Source organism: Balaenoptera ricei, chromosome 8 (assembly GCF_028023285.1).
Source record: "Balaenoptera ricei isolate mBalRic1 chromosome 8, mBalRic1.hap2, whole genome shotgun sequence".
Lineage (NCBI taxonomy): Eukaryota > Metazoa > Chordata > Mammalia > Artiodactyla > Balaenopteridae > Balaenoptera > Balaenoptera ricei.
This window is the reverse complement of record NC_082646.1, coordinates 51,353,789-51,377,118: the sequence shown is the minus strand read 5'-3', so window position 1 is coordinate 51,377,118 and position 23,330 is coordinate 51,353,789. Positions and strand designations below refer to the sequence as shown.

Below are 23,330 nucleotides of genomic sequence, written 5' to 3'. Positions count from 1 at the left end.
TCCAAGCAAAGCAGTGTACTGAGTTTCAACTGCATCCTCAAGTGTTGGCACAGGAGTTGGTCCATTCACCTAAGGGCATCCTTGTAGGCACTGCCAAAATGATAGACTGCTCTGAAAAGCATGTGTTGTAATTTCTGTTGGAACAGCCCAGGCTGAAGACAGCCTGTCCCTAAAGTAACATGCTTGTAGAGAAGGTGGTTAAATAACACTGACATGAGTTTAATTTTGAAGCAGTAATAAATAGCCCTCACAAAATACTTTGCCACTTGTATATTTTATCGTTGAACGCAGACACAGAGAAACATACCATGAACTAAGAAACACTCACTGTAATAAGCGGTCAGTGAAAAGGCCTGGGTTTTCATTTTACCACAGGAAAGTATGAAAAGCACTTTTCTTTTTTTCAGGCTTATGTCATAGATAGTTGTATAAAACAAGAAGATGACAAGCCTGGTCAACACTCCACAGTAGTAAACAGATCTCCCTGAAGTAATGACTCTCATTCACATGTCTGTCTCCACTACTGGCTCTTAAGCTCTCTGAGGGCAGAGACTATCTCATTTATTACTTATTCACAGCCTCTAATACACCTGTCACAGAAGAGATGCTCAATTAATGCTTGTTGAGTGAACAAAGCATGAATTCCAGGCATCACAATTGATGCATATCTGCAGAATGAAAGAAAATTTTAGGATGGAAGGTAACAGTCAGGAGCATTGACAGAGGAAGAAGACTGTGTAGGAAATAATTAAAGAAATAGGGGAGTAGTGGTGATTCTGCAGAAGAAGGAGTCCAGGGACAAAGTAGATGTTGATTTCCTTTTTGTTAAAATTCAAGGCCTCTCACACGAAGAGAACTAGACCAGTAAAAATAATAATTACTAGCTCTTGTATAGTAGTTATTAGGGCCAGGCACTGTTTTAAGTACCTCCTTTTATATTTATGAACACATTTAGTCTTCACAACAATCCTATGAGAGAGGTATCATTATCATCCCTATTTTACAGATGAGTATACTGAGGTACAGACAGGCTCAGTGACTTGGTCACATTCACAAAGTTGGTAAGTGGTAAAGCCACAGTTTGATCTTAGCCTAAATGGCTGTAAAGCCCACCCCTGAAATACTTTGTTATGTTGTTAAAATAGTTTGGAAGAAATTACTAAAAGAGAATTCAAATCAATATAAGAAATATTAAACAGTGACGTTCAAACTTTAGAGGGTTAAAGGGTTTTTCCCACTTACTGGCAGTGGAAGATAAAAACTCGGTATTCGGAAGTGCTTCTCATCAGTCTAAACATTTATGATAGTTGCTTTAAGAAAAGCAAGTTTAAGTGATTTGGGGTGATTTAAAATCCAATTTGACATGAGAGAAAGTTTTCTTCTGATCTCTTAGTTTGAGAAATTAATGACCACATTTTGATATTTTTAGTTTGTTCTACCTGAATAGGCCAATTATTTGGATTTGTTTGCTGTTAAAACAAAACCCAAACAGCAAGAGATGGAGACAAATGAGCAAGGCCAGAAGTTAACGATGTGATTTAGACCAGCCTTTGCTCTGTATTGAGTGACCTTGAGAAACCTATGGCAACATTTTCTGAGCCTTCGCTTCCTCATTTGCAAAATGAGGAGTGGCAAGTTTTCTTTTCCTAATTCACAGGGTAGCTTGAAGGGTGAAAAGACATATCTGAAAAAAATTTTGGAAATAATGAAGTAATCTTAAAGTATGAGATGTATCAGAATGTGTATATCAATTGAGTGAAATAATAATACTGTATGCATAGTAGAACTACCAACCTCACCAATTTTAGCTTCATAAAACCTGGGTATATTTTCAGGAGGAAAGTTTTAAAAGCACAATTGGAACACTGCTTGAATTGGATTTCTTGAATTAGGAGAGTGCTAAATTTGCAAGATGTGGTATCATTTTTGTTGTTGTTTTTCCCAAGTTAGGGTAGCATTACTGAGCTTTGAGTAAAGTTTAAGTAAATCAGGGGAGATGGGTGTGGCTTATTTCTCAAACATTAAGAAATAATCCCACGGAGAAATAAAGGCATCTCCATCCACCTATGACTGTCTTTGTCTTTTGCTTGAAGCTGCTTTCAGCCTTCTGATGCTAACCTAAGCCATTTTGCCATTTGGCTTAGTGTTTCCTTTTGATAAATATATAAACCTTAAAGGTAATCTGAATATATCATGACTGGTCTGAGAATATCTTACTCCAAAAAGTCTTCCATATTTTTCATGCTTACTGATGGCACCTCATAGTGACTGAAGACCAATCAACCAGCTCTACCATATACTAGTTTTGTGACCATGGATAGATGCCTTAACTTCGTTGACCTACAGTTTGCTTCTCTGTAAAAGAGAGGCCCTAAAACTTATGTAATAGACTAATTGCTAAGATTTGAGATAACCAAAAAAGAGTAAGTAACATACAAAGCTAAAATTTCAATAAATGATGTTGATACACTTAGTGTGGCACCAGCATTAGTAAGAGCATGAGCATCGGCTCTGGCTTAAAAGAAGATCCTATCTGTCTGTCTATCTGTCTGTCTATCTGTCTGTCTATCTGTCTATCTATCTATCCATCCATCTACAAACACATGTAAATACAAATACATGAAAGAAATGTATATATCACAAAATGTACATAAAATTTATACATGTATGTGCATGTGTATATATATATATGTATGAGTATACACACACACAATCAGGATGAGAATCAAATCTCTATATCTTGTCAAAAGACTTAAATATTCTTCTAGTGGTTCTGTTAGTGATATACTTTGTTATTCTAGTGATTAAAAACAGCCAGATGTAAAATGCCAAATTAAAAGGATTTTAGCCTCTAAGGGCCTCAAAATTTATATAAAAGGTAGACAGGATATGAACACAGTGGACGATGAGAAAGCCCTGAGGTGATGAAAAGGATGGATAAGCTAACTCTGACTGGGGAACTTGACAACGCTTTTCAGAGGAGGTAACACATAAGCTGGGTTTTGAGTAAGAGCTTCTCAGGCAAAAATAGTGAGGGTGTGAAGAGCAATATTAGGATCAGTAGAACCTAGTTGGTGATCCTGAATTAAATGCAAGGTGACATCCTTCTCAATGACTAAATGTGCTTTGTTTAACTTATGCTGAGTCTATACAGTCCAAACATTTTTAAACTATAAAACTAGGTAATACACCTTGGAGGTTCTGGTATCTATGAAAATTTTCATATTATGTACATTTTGTTTCTCCAAAGGATAGATGATTTGAAAGTATAAAAATGCATCAAGCTCATCAAGCTAAGTAGATAAAATATAAGCTTTTAAATCAACTAGTTCTAATCATTTCTCAAATGCTTGAAATAACTTTCAGTTTTCCTACTGTGTATCTCTATTTTGAGATACTAGTATTTTTTTCTTCTCCCTGTATTTTTCCTTTCCCTTTCTCCCCATTAAAGCAGTTATTCATTGTAGGGGGAGGTAAGAGGGAGTTGAAATCCGAAGCAGCCTGCAAAGATCTCCCTGCTTTTGTTTCTAAAAACCTAAGTCCTTCGAAGAAATTAAAGGGTTTTTGGAGGAAGTAAAAGGGGGAAGAGGAGTCCTCTGCAGAGGGAATAAGCGTGAGGCTTCCCAAATGGGGAGGGGGGCAGGGTGGGGAGAGATTCACTGAACTGGAATGAGAGGGGAGAAAGAATAATTTTCAAAGATAAATGATTTTGAGGCATGTCTAAGAAGATGGGGCCCTAAACAGTTTCCTAAAGAGTCTCATGACCCATTTATGTCATTTAGGATTTGTTTAGTTGCAAATAACAAAACTCACAATTTAAACTGGCTAACACAATAAAGGAGATTAACAAAAATTCAGAAGGAGTGCTTCAGAGATGGTTTGCTTCATGGTCTCAGGATGTCACCAAGACTGTTTTCTATCCCATTTACCTACTCTGCCATCTAAAATGGTACTTCATTCTAAAGCTGGAATCCTTTTCTGGTCATAAAATGGCTCCAAGCTATTATCTGAGCTATAGGCTCCCTCACTTCATGACTGTGGAAAAGAGTGGGTTTCTATCTCAGAATTCTAAGCAAGAGTCACAGAATTCACTGTGATTGTACTGGATTAGGTTGCATAGTCACCACTGGTGGAGGCTAAGGGCCTCTATCAGTGCTCATTGGCTTAAATCAATAAGGACCTACCCCTTGAGTTCAGAGTCACCTTAGCTTCCATCACAGTACATGCGTTGTGTGGGAGAAGGCAGACATCTGAACTAAAATCCGGGCACAGTTAGCAAAAGGGAAGGGGTGAAAAGAATGAAATGGGTAGATAACTGACAAATGTCCCTATATTGGAAAGGTGTAGCAGAAACTGACAGACTGAAAGGGACAACTCAGAGAGGAACTATGGGTGTTGCAGCGGTCACCTGTGAGGAAACATGGCCAAACGATGTGTAGGTTGTCTTGTCGCTGTATAAGGCCATAGAACTATGGGATAATTCCGGAGGTGGTTGAAGTGTTTGAGAAAAAAGGCACTAAGAGTGACTCAGTTTACATTTGCTACTAGCCTGATAATTGACCTACAGAAAAATAGAGCTACATCACTCAGAGTTTGTTCAGTTGCAAGTAATAAAATCCCCAGCTTTTCAGTTCTCAAGATCTAGTGTTCAGTGACTCAGGTGTGATTGCTGGGTCCCCATCCTGTATTGCTTCTTGGGTCTTTGCTTTCCAGTAGTCTCAGGATCTAGTACCTCCATCAGGATCCTGAAGTCTCAGGACATCCCTGAGTTACAGCTTTCCTTGCCAAACCTCCTTAACCATCCACAGCTCGTTGATACAAGTCAGGAAAATAGATCTACTCTGATTAGAAAACTCAAGTGGGAATAATGGAGCTTTGTCACTTCCGTGCAATTCTTTCCATTGTAGATTTTGTCTAAAAGCTGTTAGTTTTAGAAGTACCATTATACTAGCATCAGATGTGCTTGTAATAATCAAGAGCCATGTTGAAAAAAGATAGGGGTGATAGTATAACAAGTGGTTCGCAGCAGAAAATATACTGGTCAGTTTAGATGATGTGAGGGCAGTAAGGCTCAGACTAAGGAACTGGGAGAGAGCACTTGTTAATACTCTGGTGACGGTGTGTGGGGTGAAAGAAGGGAGATAAATCAGCTGGGAGCTATAAAGAAAATGGAGAAGGCTGGAGACAGCAGCTGAATTTCAGCTAAATGCATTTTGTGCCAATTCATCTATATCAGGCCTTTGAAGTATGTTTACCAGGCGATCTTCAATCCTGAGACTATGATGCTTACATCTAAAGAAAAGTTAGATTAATGACCCACCCAAATGTCTGTAAACCATATTTCTAACAGTCAATTTTTTTCTGAAATCTGAGGCCAATAGTTAACACTGCAAACATGTACAAAAACTTGCTAGTTTCCAAACCTGTCTAGTTTCTAGACAGTAGAGACCTAAATTCATAGACCTGTCACTAGGCATTCTCTTTACTTGCCACTTTTTTTAAATTGTTCTTTAATTCTGGGAGTTGAAACACAGTAATGGGTTACTTTAAAGGGGATGGTATGTGTAAGCTTTGGGGTATTAAGGTTTATTGCAACCTGCCAACAACATTCTCTACCGGAGAGCTTTGCTTTATGACCTTACCTCAGCAGTAAGAGGCACAATTAGAATTTAGAGAAGATAAATATAAGCAAGGTGACATTTATTTTGAGAACAGGCTATGGCAGCATGAGCCTAGGGCAGGACCTATTCAACAACTTCCACACAGTGATAACTAAAATACAGCACCAAGATACATTTGTATAAGTCCACTCGTTGGCAAGTTATGGATGATGGATTTGAACTAGTCTGGCTAAGAAGAATTTAAGGGAAGGGCTCATTTAGCCATTGGAAACAGAGCGGCTGTCTGGTGGGGTCTTTAGGACAGATATAACATAGAAATTGGATGCTTCCCATTCTTTCTCTCTCTTTCTCTCCCTCTTTGTCATCTTCTGTCTCTGGCTCTCTCGGCAGGAAGCCTCATTTTCTCAGATGAGCTTACTCCATGAGGCAGGAAATTCATATGGCAGCCACTCTCACGCCTCACATCTCACAGCTATACTGCACAGTTGGAAAGCAGCACCTCTCATCCCCCAAACTCCAGGGTGAAAAATCTTGAGGAGCACTCTTATTGTCTCAGTTTGGCTCAGGTATCAGTCTGTAAACTGTACATCAAATCCCTAAGAAAAGTTTTAAGAGTAAAGATTTCTCATGTTCCACACTCCTGAGGTTCTGATTTATTTGGTCTAGGGCACGGCTCAGGTATCTGTATTCATTTTTTACTAGCTTGCCTGGTAATTCCAATGAGTAGCACTAGACCAATCAACTATACGACCACGGGTACTGTGATTGGCAGTTGTTCCCAGAATGATGTGGTTGGAATGGGGCAAGGAGCAGTTCCCCCAAAGGACGATGTTCTTCTTGCCAGTTGTAATGTGCAAACAAAAAGAATAGCTGCTCACTATATCTCTACAAAATATTTTAAGGAGGTAATAGAGCATCTGAAGCAAATATCATAGCCTGAAGCTATTGAAAACAAAAGAAAACACTGTAATGCTTGTCTAGCTGGGAACTAAATTCTTGTGAGCTAACAAAGAAGGGAAGCTAGAGCAACAAATAGTGTGGGGTTATTCTAGAGGAAGTTATGGCTGCAAACTCAGGGCAGACTCCTTTTATATACTTAACATGCTTAAAAAACACATTGATAATTGGGCACACATACATTTTGGAGATTACTTAAGGAGCTTATCATTTACCGTAAATACCGTCTCTCTCACACACACATACACACACACACACACACACACACACACACACGAAAGAAAAGCATACATTTGCCACTTGACTTAGCCCTAGAATCATAGCCTGAAGTTATACCAACAGTGACATCTTTAAAAATAATGAGGCTTAGATAAAGGTGTGAGTATTCACTTTATAAAAACTAATAATACTGAGAATCTATGCTGTTCTATGAACTATTTTAGGCATTTTACATATGTTATTTCTATTTTTCACAGCAAGGCTGTAAAATAGATATCAGTATCGTATTCATCATGAAGAAAACTGAGGCTTAATAGGTTGTCACTTGTTCAAGGTCACATAGAAAGTGGCTGATTCTGGATTCAAAATAAGGTCTGAGTTCAAAGATTGTGCTTCTTTTTACTGCTTATGTGAATCTATTTTTGTTCTATAAATCTTGCAATACCTTCCACAAAGCCAATAAAACTTTGATCAAAATTCATACATATTAAATGTTTTTATATCTAAATACACACTTAGGTTTGGATGGTATCTATGTCCTTAAATATACACGTGTGCATATATTTCAAACACACTAAAATATATACTGGTAATTGGAAATACATAAAATTTAAGAAAATTATCTAGCATTAAAAATTATTTAACTAAAATAGAATAAGACTGTGCTATAGCTGACTATATGAAACCCCCTCAAATATCTTCAGGACTCTGGATTTTTGTTCCTGTTACTACTAATTTGAAATAGCTAAAGAGACCCAGAAAAAAATCAGACATTTAGAAACCTAAAGCCTCTACATTACTTTAAGCAATAGACCCTTAATTCCATTTGAATTTAGGAATTTTCATCTTCATGAAAACTCAATAGTGTGAGATAAATAAATTTAGCCTAAGTGATTCAGACATCCAATGAATTTCTAACTAATTTGATACCTGGATGAGTCTGGAAAGTCCATCAGTAGACAATTTTAATGGGTCACTTCTTACCTGCGGTTCACAAATACTGTTTAAAAAATTCCCATATTACCCACCTTATACCCCAAACTCAGTTCATCTGTAGGAATTTGCAGGGTGCAATAAATCAGTCACTTTTCTCTGCCCTATAAATCCGTTTATTTTAGCATGGGTCAAATAATAAGTAACAAAAGTCAATGATTTATATTTGGGAAGATGGCTCAACTCTTTGATTTTTTTTAAATTGCAAAAGAATATCCCTGACTTGTCAGACAGAACATTCGTATAGTGTCCCATGGTCATAAATTCTGCAGCTGTCAGGAAAGCACTGCAAATGTTGTTTTTTTTTAGAGGCTGGGGGTAGGGGTCGGCAGATGGTCAGATAGTCACTTCAACATCTCTGCTAAATTGTAGTCATGCATGCTGGTCAGGGTTATGAAGGCATGATGAATCTATTATCCATGCTGGGTCAACTAGCTTCTCTTGACACAAATCATATTAGGGGTACATAATCTATTAACTTCATACATGGATAATGGATAAATCACTCAGAGGCATGAACTTTATACTCAGCTACCTTTGTTAATGTCACAAGAGCTGAGGGTGTCAGAAAGGCTTGAAATATCACAGGTGTCCATCGCTGAGAGGCCCAGATTGTGTAATGAATTTCTTGGATTATTGTCTAGGCATCTTTGAGTTCCTTGCTCTCCCTAGCATTTTCCCATCCTACAAAACATCAGAATCTGTTCTTCTAACATTCTTAACATATTTTGAATCATCTCCTCTTTCATCACCATTGACAGAATTTAGCCATTAATTATACGTCTTAAATGGCATACCTGCATCATCTCCTGAATCCCATGAAATGTACACCCAATATTGCAGCTAAAGTGATCTTTTGAAACCACAAGTATGATTATGTCATTTTTTCTGCTTAAAATTCTCCAAAGGCTCTCCACTGCCTTCAAGATAAAATTTAAAATTTAAGTTTAAATGTTATCCAAGGCATCTATATTCCCAGTCCTCTCCATCTCTCCAGCCTGGTCTCTCTCTCTCTCCGAGTCCTACTTCATACCTTGAAATGCAGTCAGTCATCCTGAACTACTTGCAGTTCCTTCAGCATGTTGCTTTTCCATGGACCCTTGAACATTTGCACTTGCTGTTTCCTGAGAGGCCCTCTTCTTCTACTCCCTTCTCCATGGCTAGCTTCCGCTCACCTTTCCTAACCCAAGTTCAGGTATAATGCCTCAGGAAAGTACTGCATTCTGGGCCCGGTAGCCACAGCATTCTGTTCTTCTTTATGGTTTCTGCCTAGTTACTTCTCTGTGTCCTCCCCCAGGTGGTGAAATTTTATGAAACAAGGACTGTGCCCGATGCCCTTGTTCAGAAAGTGTTCAACACCTAAATGTACAGAAGACATGTGTGGGATTCGCCATGTGTAGCAAGTGGTCAATGCATTGACCAGTGATGCTCTAGGAGAGGAGTCATCAGCTTGTCCTCAAATTGTCCAGTGGCTTTCCCTGTTCTTTGTATATCATCATAGTAATATAAAGAACACTATAATAAAATTCCTTCCATCAGAGAACTCACAGATCAGCGGAAAAGACATTTTATTCATCATTTAGTGTGAGAAATTCTCTCCTTGTGTTAATTTATGAAGGGGCACCTTTCCTAAGAGGGGAAGTCAAGAAAAGTTTCTTGGAGAAAAAACACTTGGGCTTAATTTGGTGCAGTTTAACTTAGTGGCAATGAGCTTAGGTTTTCATGTCTGTTGGGTATGGGGCTGAATCCTAATTCCATTTTTACTAAGATTGCGATTTTTGACAAGTGAGTTAATTTTTGAGTTTAATTTCAACTCATTTAAATTATGAGTGTCCTAATGTGTTAAATGAAGTTAGCAATATCCACCTCACAGGGATGTTACTAAAGGTGGTTAGTTTATTACTAAATTAAATGTTATAGAGATGGAATGTAGAAAAAATGTAAGCTGCAAACACATATAGCAAAGACCATAACTTCATCATTGGATGTCTGACATCTAACCAAGTAACTGGGGAAGAAAAAAAGAAAAATAAAAGGGAAAGCTGGTATGAAAGGAGTTCTTGTTAGATTAGTGTAAATTGTTCATTGACACTGGGAAGCTAGGTTTTAAGCTTCCACAATGATCCTGATAAATAACACTTGTGAGAACTACCACATTAGCATAAAGGAAATGTTAAGAATAATTATGATGCATGCTATTCTAAACCTTTATTTTAACTCATGTAATACTCACAAGAGTCCTAGGAGGTGATTACAAATACCTTAGCCTCATTTTCAGATGTAGAAACTGAGGCACAGAAAGGTTAAGTATTCAGCTCAAAGTAACTTGACCAGCAAGTGATAGAGCCAGGAGTCAAACATAGGCCATGTGTCTCTACTTCACTGTACTTACAGAGGCAGAGCACAGGCGTAATCCAATCATCCACCAAATAGTCACCGAATGCATACTACATTCCAGATACTGTTCTAGGCAAATTGGATATAGAGTTGACTATATATTTATATATAGTATATATTTAGGGGGGACATAGATGTTAACAAAGTAAACAATAAGTACTATGAATTTCAGATATTAGTAAGTACAATTATAAAAGAATAAAGCTATGAAAAGGAAACAAGTGTGATAGGGAAGCTGGCACTACTTTAAATGGGGTACAAAGGAAAGATTTTTTTCTGAGAAGAAGACATTTGAGTTGACATTTAAACGATGGAATGAGCAAACCTTATAAAGAGCTGACAGGAGACTTTCCCAGGCATATAGAATACCATATATAAAGGCCTCGAGGTGAGAAAAGCTTGGCATTTGAGGACTGATGAGAAAGTCAGTATGGCTGAAGTGAAATGTTCTAGAAGTTGATGGTTAGGGCATAATATTGGAGAGAGAAGCAGAGGTCAGATTGTATAAAGCCTTGTAGGTGATGATAATGAGTGTAATTATCACCTCTCGGAGGGTTTTAGGAATAAAAGTGGTATGATCTGGTTTATATTTTGAAAAAGATTACTCTGGCTACTTTGTGGAGAAGAATGGGCAAAAGTAGAAGTTATTACAGTGGTTCAGGCATGGGATGATATTGATTTGGACCAGGATTCAGCAGAGCAGGTGGTAAGATGCAACTGATTTTGAAATATATTTTTATGGTAGCACCAGTAGGACTTGTTCTGGATACTGAGGGAAAAGAGTAATTATACAAGACTCCTAGATATTATTATTATTTTGGGGGGCCTGAATTACAAGGAAAATAATAGACCAATTAGTTAAGATGACGAATATTAGGGTAGAAGCAGCTTTGGCCCTAAGGATACTGAGTGCAGGGAAATCATGAATTCTGTTAGGAATATATCAAGTTTAGAAGATCTTCTTAATGTTCAGGAGAGATGCCAACTGGACAGCTAGCTGTACACATTTGGAATGTGAGAAAGAGGTCATGACTTCAGATTTGGGAATCTGAAGTTGATAGTTGGTATTTAAAGCCATGGGTCTGGATGAAATAACCAAGGGAATGAGGAGAGATTAAGAAGAGGTCTGTGCACTGGGTTTCTGGAGTGTTCCAACAATTAGAGGAAAAGCTGGTGAGGAGACTGAGAAAGGGCACTGAAGACACGGTAAATAAACAGGAGAGTGTTTTGTTCTGGAAGCTGAGAAATTAACATCTTTGAGAAAGGAGGCAGTGACAGCTGCATCAAATGCTGCTGAGAAGTCAGTTAGGACTGTGAACTGATGCTTGTACTTAGCAAGATGGAACCTGCTGTGACTTTGATAGGGACTGTTTTAGGACTACTGTGAGAATGAAAACATGAAATAGGTTAAAATAAGAAAAGGAGGTACTAAGGTGGAGTTGATGCAAATAGACAATTTCCCTAGATTTTTGGTTAAGCAAAATAGAGTAATGAGGCAATAATGGGGGTGGGGAACATTGGGTCAAGGGACATACTTTTTCTTTAAGATGAGAGATATTACATCATGTAATAGATGTAATTAAATTAAATTAAATTAAATTAATCTGGGAAAAAGCAAGAGAGAAACTGATATTTCAGGAGAGAGAGGAGAAAACTCCAGAAGCAAAGTCCTTAAATGGATAAGAGGTTATGGAGACCAGGTCACAGGTGAAGAGCTGGCCTTGGAAAGCAGCAGGGAAAATTCCTTCATTGTAACAGGGAGAGCACACTAGTGGACCTGGTGGTAGGAAAGTAAGGTGGTTTTCATTTGATTGCTTGGATTTTCTCAAGGCCACATGAAGAGAGATCAATAGATAAGAGAGAGGATGAGGGAGGGAGTGTTTGAGATTTGAGGGAAGCAAATGAGATATGAAATTTTTTCCCAGAGAAAGAGAAAATGATTCTTCTAAAGAAATTTATAAGACTTGCTCGGGTGTTTTTGAGCGTTCATTTGAAACCAATAGTTATAAATTTAAAGTGAGATGACTAGGTGCTTCTCTAGCTATGTTCAGTTACCCAGGTGCTGGCATGGAGTAAGTAGGAAGGTGTAGGTTTAACCAGGGTAGATTAACAAGGGCTGAGAGTTTGCTGGATGAACACAAATAAAGAGAGAGGAAAAAAAAATGTTGAGCGTGCGAGAAGGAGAATTAGAGTGATGGGACCAGGAAACATATGCTATAGGGGAGGAGGAAGGGGAGGGCATAAAGAAGGGTGAAAACAGGAGGTAAATGGTGAAATCAATAATTCGAGGTCCCAATGGGGGCGAAGAATTTTGGGAGTGGGGGCAGTAGAATAAATGTTAAGGGCAGATAGGAGGTGGTGTTCTGAGAAGATGATGCTTGACACAGAGGTCTTGGAGGGGGTACAGCTAATGGCCACGACAAGGTTCAGAGTGTGATCAGGAACCCTAGGGCAGGAAGTAAGGGAAGTGAGATGGCAAGCTGTCTCATGAAGCAAGTAAGCATCAGAACACATACTAGCACCCACAATTGTCTGACTCCTAGAGAATGTTCTACCTCAAACCAATGTTAGCTTCTAACTATTTCTGACTTGTAAAGCCAGGGTAACTAAATGGCATTTTAGTCAAGATGTATATATGTGTGGGGTTCAGAGACAGAGAGGTTGGCCTCATAAGCATGAGATCTGTGTAGCTGAACAAGGTCCTACATTTAGAAGGCTCCTGCTGTTGCCATCTTTTAATTCTTACTAGTTTTTAAACAAGGGCCTCACGGTTTCATTTTGCACTGCATCCCACAATTTATGTAGCTAATTCCAGAGAGAAGATTAATAATTTAGAAGGAGAAATATCTTCTCTTTTCTCATTGGGGCTAATTTTCCACAAACCTCACTTTTCTCCATTTAACATGCCTTTAAAATTTTATCAAAGTTCATAATGGAAGTTTTAAAGAACCCATCTGTCAAACTCTTAACTTTTAATGTAAATTTCCTTTTAAAGCCACTCACAATAAAAATTAGGCTGGAAGTGAGAAATTCCCTGACTCAGGAAAGTGAATTATCAGTAAACTGAAAAGGAAAAATACATGTAAATGTAGATCTAGAGTCTGAGTTCATGCTTGAATGATAGCTTAGGAAAAATACTTACATTTTTATTTTTTAATATATGTGTATTACATGTTTATTATGGAAAGTGTAGGAAATAAACATAAACAAAAAGAAGTAACTAAAAACTACTCAAAAATCCTTAAGAAGAGTTAACCACTTTTAACATTTTGGTGTATATCCTTCCAGGCTTTATGTAAATATTTGTGAATGTGTATTATTCATATATAGCTTTATTTGTGTTTATTGGATTATATTTAAATGTCATTTTTAAACTTGATTTTTAATTTAATAATAGAGTCTGGTTGGACCTCCTATCCTTGTAATTAAATATTTTTCTAAAATACTATTAATATAACTCAATTTTCTGTTATGTGGACATATAATAATATATTATTAAACACTTGGCTTTTTCAGTCTTCACTATTATAAACAATACCAATATGAACACTCTTTGTAGACTTGTGTATTTCTATAACTCCTGGGTCAAAAAGTGTCCATTTTAAAGCTTTTGATCCATGTTTCTAAACTGCTCTTTCATGGCTACTCCAATTTCCAGGCCCACTCAATGGCAGTGAACATTAACCTTTCTTTTAAATGTTTTGCCAATGGGGTTGACAAAAACTGTTTAGTACCATTGTTTTCTTTGTTTAATAATAAAGTTGAGCAGGTTTTTGGATGTTATTGGCCTTTTCTTTTTTGATGAATGTCCTGTTAATACCTTTCAGTCATTTTTTTTTCTAGGTGGTCTTTGGCCTTTCTTTTGTTCTTCTGTAAAATATCTATATATTTGGGTTATGGTACACAGAATTTCCCTAATTTGTCAAACCCATGCCAAGGTCTTAATAATACACTGGCAGAGCTCTGCAGGGTTGCTATGTTTTTCTCTATGGGGGAGGTTTTAAAATCCATCACTTGTTTTTTTAAACTAAAAAATGCATGGTAATGGTAGTTATGAAGATAGTATTAATATCACATAAACGAAAATATTTTATAATATATCTTAAAATGTATAGAAAAACATTTATAACGAAAACAACAGGAAAAGAGTATCATACAAGCTCACTGAATATTTGTCTTTCCTATTCATTTCTCCAAATCCTGGCAATGTAGTTTACATACTGAACATTCTGGTGATTCGGTCTGCTTGTCTCCATGCCCTCCACTGAAAGCATTTCATTAATATTCTCATTGTGAGTGCTGTTAGAAATTTCCAGGGTATAAGACACAATTGCACATTTTCACAAGACAACCCATTAGGATGCAGAATGTGGAATGCAAGATTAGGGTTTTGGATTATTGGGTTTTTTACTTACCCTCTCCAGTGTAATTTCTTCAAACTCATATTCAATTTCTGTCCCATTGACCTGTAAATATGAAAAAAATAGAGAGAAAGATTAAATACATTTTGAGGAGGAGAGAGCTGCATTTTACATAACATTAGGGGGTTAAATTTCATCCTGGCTATGAATAAACCACACTTTATTGATGTTTGTGATTGTATGTTTTCATCCAAATGAAATATAATCCAAGCTATTCTAAAATATGAGTGAGACTCTAGAAAGAAACACTTATTGCATCTCTTAGAATTTTGTGATGTTTGGGGGAGAGGAAACAATACAAAATGTGCACTGTGAGTTTACAAAGAATAAACCAACTAGGGGCAATGTTACAGTTACAAGGGGAAAAAATTTCCTAATATCTTTAAAATTTTCCATGAAGAGACACTAAAATATGACCTTAAGAAATTAGTGGCAAGGGCAGCACAACCATATGACATTTCTGGCTGTAAAACAGCATTAAGAATGACCATGTCAGATAAGAAATGCCTTTTCTTTATTGGTTCAAGCTCAGGTAATTTATCCCCATTATCCTCTTGTTATATTTGTTGGGAAGCCCTGGACCATGTAACCATGCCTTCAGTAGCAATGAGAAAAGAAAAAACGAGGACATGTCTGAAATTCCTAGTGAGAAAGCATTTTCACCATTCAACCAACCCTTAAATTTATTTAAACTTACAGAGAGAAACATTTTAAATATAGCCAGGCAACATAAAACATATGCCTTAGATTTCAACAGACATGAATATAGAATATATGAAGAGCTACTTTAAAATAATCTAACAAATATTCAATTCCCACTTTTATCTATCACAGAGCCCTCCTCAGCCAGGCAAAACCTCTGAGCAAGAAAATTCTTGAATAGGCGGTTTCTTTTTTCTTATATATGTCTTGGCAACATCATTAACATTTAGAAATCAGCCAGAAAAATCTAATTTTCAACCAAAAAGCCATAATTTTTGTAATGTTCTAACTTCAGTTTACTGTCCCTTCTTTAGAAGAATTTAAATATAGTTCTTGCATATTGAGAGCTCTCTGGAAGGCAAGGATCAGATAGCCCCATTACCTAATAGAGGCTGGCAAAAAAGAAATGATGAAGGGGAAAAAAAGTGAATGAATGAATGACTGAACTAAGTAATTAAATTATTTATCTGATTTATAAACACAGACGCTTGTGGGTTCTCTTCCATAAGGAATTTGTATATGGTATCATTAATTGAAGGCATAAAACTATCATCAGCAAATATAAAGAATGACAATAGACTTTACTTATGTGTGTCCACCAGCCACTTAGAGCATGTTTTTGATTTTCTAATTACATGAGCTAATTGGGGAATCACATTTTACTGTGTTACTACATTATCAAACAGCCCTAAACCAAATTTGATTTTCTGGGCTTCAACAACTTAATGACTCAGAGAAGAGAACTTGATGATGTTAGAACTAAGCTTTAGCAACTTTATAGACATATTTTTGTTCTTCACACGTAAAAGTACAAAAGGAAACTCAAAACTCCCTGTATGTGTGTGTTTCCATATTAATCCTTTTTATTCATAAATTTTTTTAGTTGACAGAGAGAAGGCAGAGAGGGAAGGCTGAGCTAATGTGATGTGTTTTAATTCTCGCAGTATGGTTCCATGAAGCTCTTCTTTGCTTCAGTGCTTCTCTAGAGTGGAGCCCTTCACGTTATTAAAGTGGTGCAAACTGCAAAGAAAAAGACAGCTTCAAAGAGAAGAAAACAAGCCTCTGATAATAAATATCAGAGGTGAAAATTCTGTTAGGAAGTGCTTAAAAGACAAGAATATTTTAGTGACACACATTGCATAGCTGGGGTCTACCAAAATCTCTGCTGAACATTTGTATGATCATATATGTTGACTTTTAGATCCTAGAAGCATTATTTATACACAATCTAATTTGTATTCAGAAGTTCCCCAGTCAGCTAGGTGAACCATTGATGGCTTACATTTACTCCATGGGTCTTTAGTTTTCAACCCAAGAAAAGTATGTCATTTGCCTAATTCAGTAGTATCCAGGATCTCTTTTTAAGAGGGGAAGATGACATCCAGGTTGGGATGTAACCTTACCTTTAAAAGAAAATATTCCATGACTACAACAGGATTCAGTGAAATTATAAAGAAGTGAAAGGATTTTAGCATAGGTGAAGCAATATTTCAACCTTTAATTGAGGAGCATTTAAAACATGGAATAATAAGAGCCAGAGTGGGAATTTAGGAAAGACATTTAAGAGGTTCTAGTGTTTATTGTTTTGTCACTAGGGAGCATCATCTATGTTCTGCCTAAGAACCTCTAAGATAAGAAATCCTACAAGGTCCCTTGGCAAAGACCTTGGGGGAAAGAATGAAATAGAAAGAACTAAGAATACCTCCATTCTAAACAGAGGTATATAAGAGTGCGCTGTGACATTTGTGAAAATTTAGTTAACTTATCAGAGGAGTACACCAATTCAACAGTCTTTAAATATTTTTTGTTCACATTTGCTTAGAAGAATGGTTGCTTACTGAGTGGTAAGGACACAAGAGGCATGAACAGTAATTCCCTCCTAGCCATAATTTCATGTATTCTTATTCAGAAAAACCAAGAAAAACTGTTGTGAATGGCTCCCATCATCTGCTGGGGGGGGCGTGGTTTACAGACAGTCTATTGTCTGAACTTGTCTCAGTGGCCTCACTCTACTCCCAATTAGTTTGACAATATATGCCTTTTAATTCACAAAGGATTCTCTTCCTGAAAAATACTGCCACTTATATATGTTTTTTTTTTTTTCTTGACCAGTAATACTTCCTGTGATATTTAAGCACCCTGGTAATGTTTTATGATCCTGATAGTTTGGAGCCTGTACAGCGGCATGGAGAGGGCTCTCATTATTTCAGATCTGGCTCTGACCATCACTGACAGTCTCCCCCCTCCACCTGGAAAAGTGAGAGGACTGGCAGTATCTTAGACATGGAGGGTCACTAAAGTAGATGGAATTTCCCAGTTTTGAAATACGTTTTTCTTCAGACACTTGATTTTTCTGAACCTAATGGTTATGTAGTGACAGCTGGTAGGTTTCCATGGTGGCTAGAAAATCAAATTGATGCCACACATTGTCCTGCATAGTTCTGGGCATGTAGCCTTCCTGGCCTCATATGGAAGTTAAGACAAGAGCATAACTTACTCAAATTCAAATTTGGTATTTAAAGTTCTAATTTCATAAACTTTGAATACTTTTCATATATTTTTCTTTCTCTGACAGTCTTTAAGTTAATTTCACTGATTTTTTTTTTCCCCTTGAGTGCTATAGTACCACCTGCCTGGGTGATAATATAATTTGATTTGAGATCTACTTTTATCTCCTGAAAAGAGGTTTTTCATGAATAACACATGTGAACTAGTCCATGTTTTAATGTTCTTCAATTGGAATCTTAAGTAATGATTTCTTTGATTTTTTTTGTTCTTTTCCACATTTGTAATTTCATTAAAACTAACAGCATACCAAAATGTAAGATGAATGAATTTTTATACATTCCCATATCACAGATTAAAGCAAATGCTAAAACATGAATATCAAAGTGTTGGCTTCTTAGGACTAAACACAATTTCACCCAATGAACAAGTATTGAGCATGCATGGTGTGCCAAGTGATGTGACAGGTAGTGAGAAAATAAAGATTTTACGACATTATCGTTATTCTCAAGAAACATACAGTCCTTAAAGAGGTACCAAACACAAACATATTAAAACCTCACAGAAGTGTGATATCCAATACACAAAATATACAAGTGGCCTTGAGCCACAGCCCCACTGTTGCCACATGCAAGATCTGTACACATATATTTACTATTTGTTGTATATATATATTTGATTCCTTAGTAGTATAGAATATGACAGATAATGTACTAATTCTGCCCTTTATTATAAGTGATTATAATATAGTAAATAAGACATATCTGAATCTTATGGTTTTAGCATATAAACCAGAGTGAGGAACGTGAACAATATTTAAAGATATCTGTGACAACTGTCTTAAAATAAAAAATGGGGGGGGGACCTTCAAGATGGCAGAGGAGTAAGATGTGGAGATCACCTTCCTCTCCACAAATACATCAAAAATACAACTACATGTGGAACAACTCCTACAGAACACCTACTGAATGCTGGCAGAAGACCTCAGACTTCCCAAAAGGCAAGAAAATCCCCACATACATGGGTAGGGCAAAAGAAAAAAGAAAAAACAGAGACAAAAGAATATGGATGGGACCTGCACCTCTGGGAGGGAACTGTGAAGGAGGAAAAGTTTCCAAAGACTAGGAAGCCCCTTCACTGGCGGAGACAGGGTGTTGGTGCAGGGGAAGCTTCAGAACCATGGAGGAGAGCGCAGCAACAGGGGTGCAGAGGGCAAAGCGGTGAGATTCCCGCACAGAGGATCGGTGCCCACCAACACTCAACAGCCTGAGAGGCTTGTCTGCTTACCCGCCAGGGCAGGTGGGGGCTGGGAACTGAGGCTCCAGGTTTGGAGGTCAGACCCCAGGGAGAGGACTGGGGTTGGCTGCGTGAACACAGCCTGAAGGGGGCTAGTGTGCCACAACTAGCCAGGAGGGCATCCAGGAAAAGTCTGGACCTGCCTAAGAGGCAAGAGACCATTGTTTTGGGGTGCACGAGGAGAGGGGATGCCTTCCCTGTCTGCCCACAGAAGACAGAGCACTGCTTAAATGAGCTCCAGAAATGGGCGTGAGCTGAGTCTATCAGCTTGATAAGCATGAAATGCTAACGCTGCTGCTGCAGCCACCAAGAACCCTGTGTGCAAGCACAGGTCACTATCCAAACACCAAAGGGGGCCTGTGCAGCCCGCCACTGCCAGGGTCCTGTGATCAAGGGACAACTTCCCCGGGAGAACACATGGCACACCTCAGGCTGTTGCAACCTCACACCGGCCTCTGCTGCTGCAGGCTCACCCTGTATTCCAATTATAACTACCATACCCCTCCTTCCCCCGGCCTGAATGAGCAAGACCCCCCTAATCAGCCGCTGCTTTAACACTGTCTTGTCTGCACATGAACAGATGCCTGGGGGCGACCTACACGCAGAGGCGGGGCCAAAACCAAAGCTGAACACCAGGAGCTGTGCGAACAAAGAAGAGAAAGGGAAATTTCTCCCAGCAGCCTCAGGAGCAGAGGATTAAATCCCCACAATCAATTTGATGTACCCTGCATCTGTGGAATACCTGAACAGACAATGAATCAACCCAAAATTGAGGCGGTGGACTTTGGGAGCAACTGCAGATTTGAGGTTTGCTGTCTGTGACTGATTGTTTCTGATTTTTATGTTTATCTTAGTATAGTTTTTAGCGCTTGTTATCATTGGTGGATTTCTTTATTGGTTTGGTTGCTCTCTTTTTTTCTTTTTATTATTACTTTAAAAAATTTTTTATTTTACAAATTTAAAATTTTTTTTTAAGTTCATAACTTATTTATTTATTTTATTTATCAGTTTTTTTTTTCTTTTTTTCTCCCTTTTCTTCTGAGCCCTGGGGCTGACAGGGTCTTGGTGCTCCGGCTGGGTGTCAGACCAGTGCCTCTGAGGTGGGAAAGCCGAGTTCAGGACATTGGAACACCAGAGACCTTCCAGCCCCACATAATATCAATCAGCAAGCGCTTTCCCAGAGATCTCCGTCTCAACGCTAAGACCCAGCTCCACCCAATGGCCAGCAAGCTCCAGTGCTGCACGCACCACGCTAAACAACTAGCAAGACAGGAACACAACCCCACACATTAGGAGAGAGGCTGCCTAAAACCATAATAAGTTTCCAGACACCACAAAACACACCACCAGACTCAGCCCTGCCCACCAGAAAGACAAGAAGACAGAACACAGGCACCAGTCCCTTCCACCAGGAAGCCTACAAAAGCCACTGAACCAACCTTACCCACTGGGGCAGACACCAAAAACAACAGGAACTATGAACCCGCAGCTTGTGAAAAGGAGACCCCAAACACGGTAAGTTAAGCAAAAGGAGAAGACAGACAAATATGCAGCAGATGAAGTAGCAAGGTAAAAACCCACCAGACCAAACAAATGAAGAAGAAATAGTCAGTCTACCTGAAAAAGAATTCAGAGTAATGATAGTAAAAATGATGTAAAATCTTGGAAATAGAATGGAGAAAATACAAGAAATGTTTAACAGGGACCTAGAGGAACTAAAGAGCAAACAAAAAATGAACAACACAATTAATGAAATTAAAAATTCTCTAGAAGGAATCAGTAGCAGAATAACTGAGGCAGAAGAACAGATAAGTGACCTGGAAGAAAAAATAGTGGAAATAACTACTGCAGAGCAGAGTAAAGAAAAAAGAATGAAAAGAATTGAGGACAGTCTCAGAGACTTCTGGGACAACATTAAACACACCAACTTTAGAATTACAGGGGTCCCAGAAGAAGAAGAGAAAAGGAAAGGGTCTGAGAAAATATTTGAAGAGATTATAGTTGAAAACTTCCCTAACATGGGAAAGGAAATAGTCAATCAAGTCCGGGAAGTGCAGAGAGTCCCATACAGGATAAATCCAAGGAGAAACATACCAAGACACATATTAATCAAATTATCAAAAATTAAATACAAAGAAAAAATATTAAAAGCAGCAAGGGAAAAGCAACAAATAACATACAAGGGAATCCCCATAAGGTGAACAGCTGATCTTTCAGCAGAAGCTCTGCAAGCCAGAAGGGAGGGGCAGGACATATTTAAAGTGATGAAAGGAAAAAACCTACAACCAAGATTACCCTACCCAGCCAAGATCGCATTCAGGTTTGACAGAGAAATTAAAACCTTTACAGACAAGCAAAAGTTAAAAGAATTCAGCACCACCAAACCAGCTTTACAACAAATGCTAAAGGAACTTCTCTAGGCTGGAAACACAAGAGAAGGAAAAGACCTACAAAAACAAACCCAAAACAATTAAGAAAATGGTAATAGGAACATATATATCAATAATTACCTTAAATGTAAATGGATTAAATGTTCCAACCAAAAGATATAGACTGGCTGAATGGATACAGAAACAAGACCCATATATATATGCTGTCTACAAGAGACCCACCTCAGACCTAGGAACACATACAGACTGAAAGTGAGGGGATGGAAGAAGATATTAGATGCAAATGGAAATCAAAAGAAAGCTGGAGTAGCAATTCTAATATTGGATAAAACAGACTTTAAAATAAAGACTATTACAAGAGACAAAGAAGGACACTACACACTACATAATGATCAAGGGATCAATCCAAGAAGAAGATATAAAAATGGTAAATATTTATGCACCCAACACAGGAGCACCTCAATACATAAGGCAAATGCTAACAGACATAAAAGGGGAAATTGACAGTAACACAAGAATAGTAGGGGACTTTAAAACCTCACTTTCATCAATGGACAGATCGTCCAAAATGAAAATAAATAAGGAAACACAAGCTTTAAATGACACATTAATCAAGATGGACTTAACTGATATTTATAGGACATTCCATTCAAAAACAACAGGATACACTTTCTTCTCAAGTGCTCAGGGAACATTCTCCAGGATAGATCATATCTTGGGTCACAAATCAAGCCTTGGTAAATTTATGAAAATTGAAATCGTATCAAGTATCTTTTCTGACCACAGCTCTATGAGAGTAGATATCAATTACAGGAAAAAAACTGTAAAAAATACAAACACATGGAGGCTAAACAGTACACTACTAAATAACCAAGAGATCACTGAAGAAATCAAAGAGGAAATCCAAAAATACCTAGAAATAAATGACAATGAAAACACGATGACCCAAAACCTATGGGATGCAGCAAAAGCAGTTCTAAGAGGGAAGTTTATAGCGATACAATCCTACCTTAAGAAACAAGAAACATCTCAAATAAACAACCAAACATTACACCTAAAGCAATTAGAGAAAGAAGAACAAAGGAACCCCAAAGTTAGTGGAAGGAAAGAAATCATAATGATCAGATCAGAAATAAATGAAAAAGAAATGAAGGAAACAATAGCAAAGATCAATAAAACTAAAAGCTGGTTCTTTGAGATATAAACAAAATTGATAAACCACTAGCCAGACTCATCAAGAAAAAAAGGGAGAACACTCAAATGAACAGAATTAGAAATGAAAAACGAGAAGAAACAACTGACACTTCAGAAATATAAAGGATCATGAGAGATTACTACAAGCAACTGTACGCCAATAAAATGGACAACCTGGAGGAAATGGACAAATTCTTAGAAAACCACCACCTTCTGAGACTGAACCAGGAAGAAATAGAAAATATGAACAGACCAATCACAAGCACTGAAATTAAAACTGTGATTAAAAATCTTCCAACAAACAAAAGCCCAGGACCAGATGGCTTCACAGGCGAATTCTATCAAACATTTAGAGAAGAGCTAACACCTATCCTTCTCAAGCTCTTCCAAAATATAGCAGCAGGAGGAACACTCCCAAACTCATTCTACGAGCCCACCATCACCCTGATACCAAAACCAAAGATGTCACAAAAAAGAAAACTATAGGCCAATATTACTGATGAACATAGATGCAAAAATCCTCAACAAAATACCAGCAAACAGAATCCAACAGCACATTAAAAGGATCATACGGGCTTCCCTGGTGGCGCAGTGGTTGAGAGTCTGCCTGCTAATGCGGGGGACACGAGTTCGAG

The 23,330-nt window shown here is 37.8% G+C and overlaps 1 protein-coding gene across 11 annotated transcripts in view; it reads right to left on the bottom strand.

Moving 5' to 3' along the window:
- DLG2 (discs large MAGUK scaffold protein 2) overlaps positions 1–23,330 on the bottom strand; it is a 2,071,189-nt gene that overhangs the window by 659,454 nt on the left and 1,388,405 nt on the right. For all 11 annotated transcript variants that reach the window (XM_059930672.1, XM_059930680.1, XM_059930673.1 and 8 more), the window contains one exon: positions 14,603–14,653. In XM_059930672.1, coding sequence (XP_059786655.1) covers positions 14,603–14,653 — 51 coding nt within the window. The remainder of the gene's footprint in view (positions 1–14,602; positions 14,654–23,330) is intronic.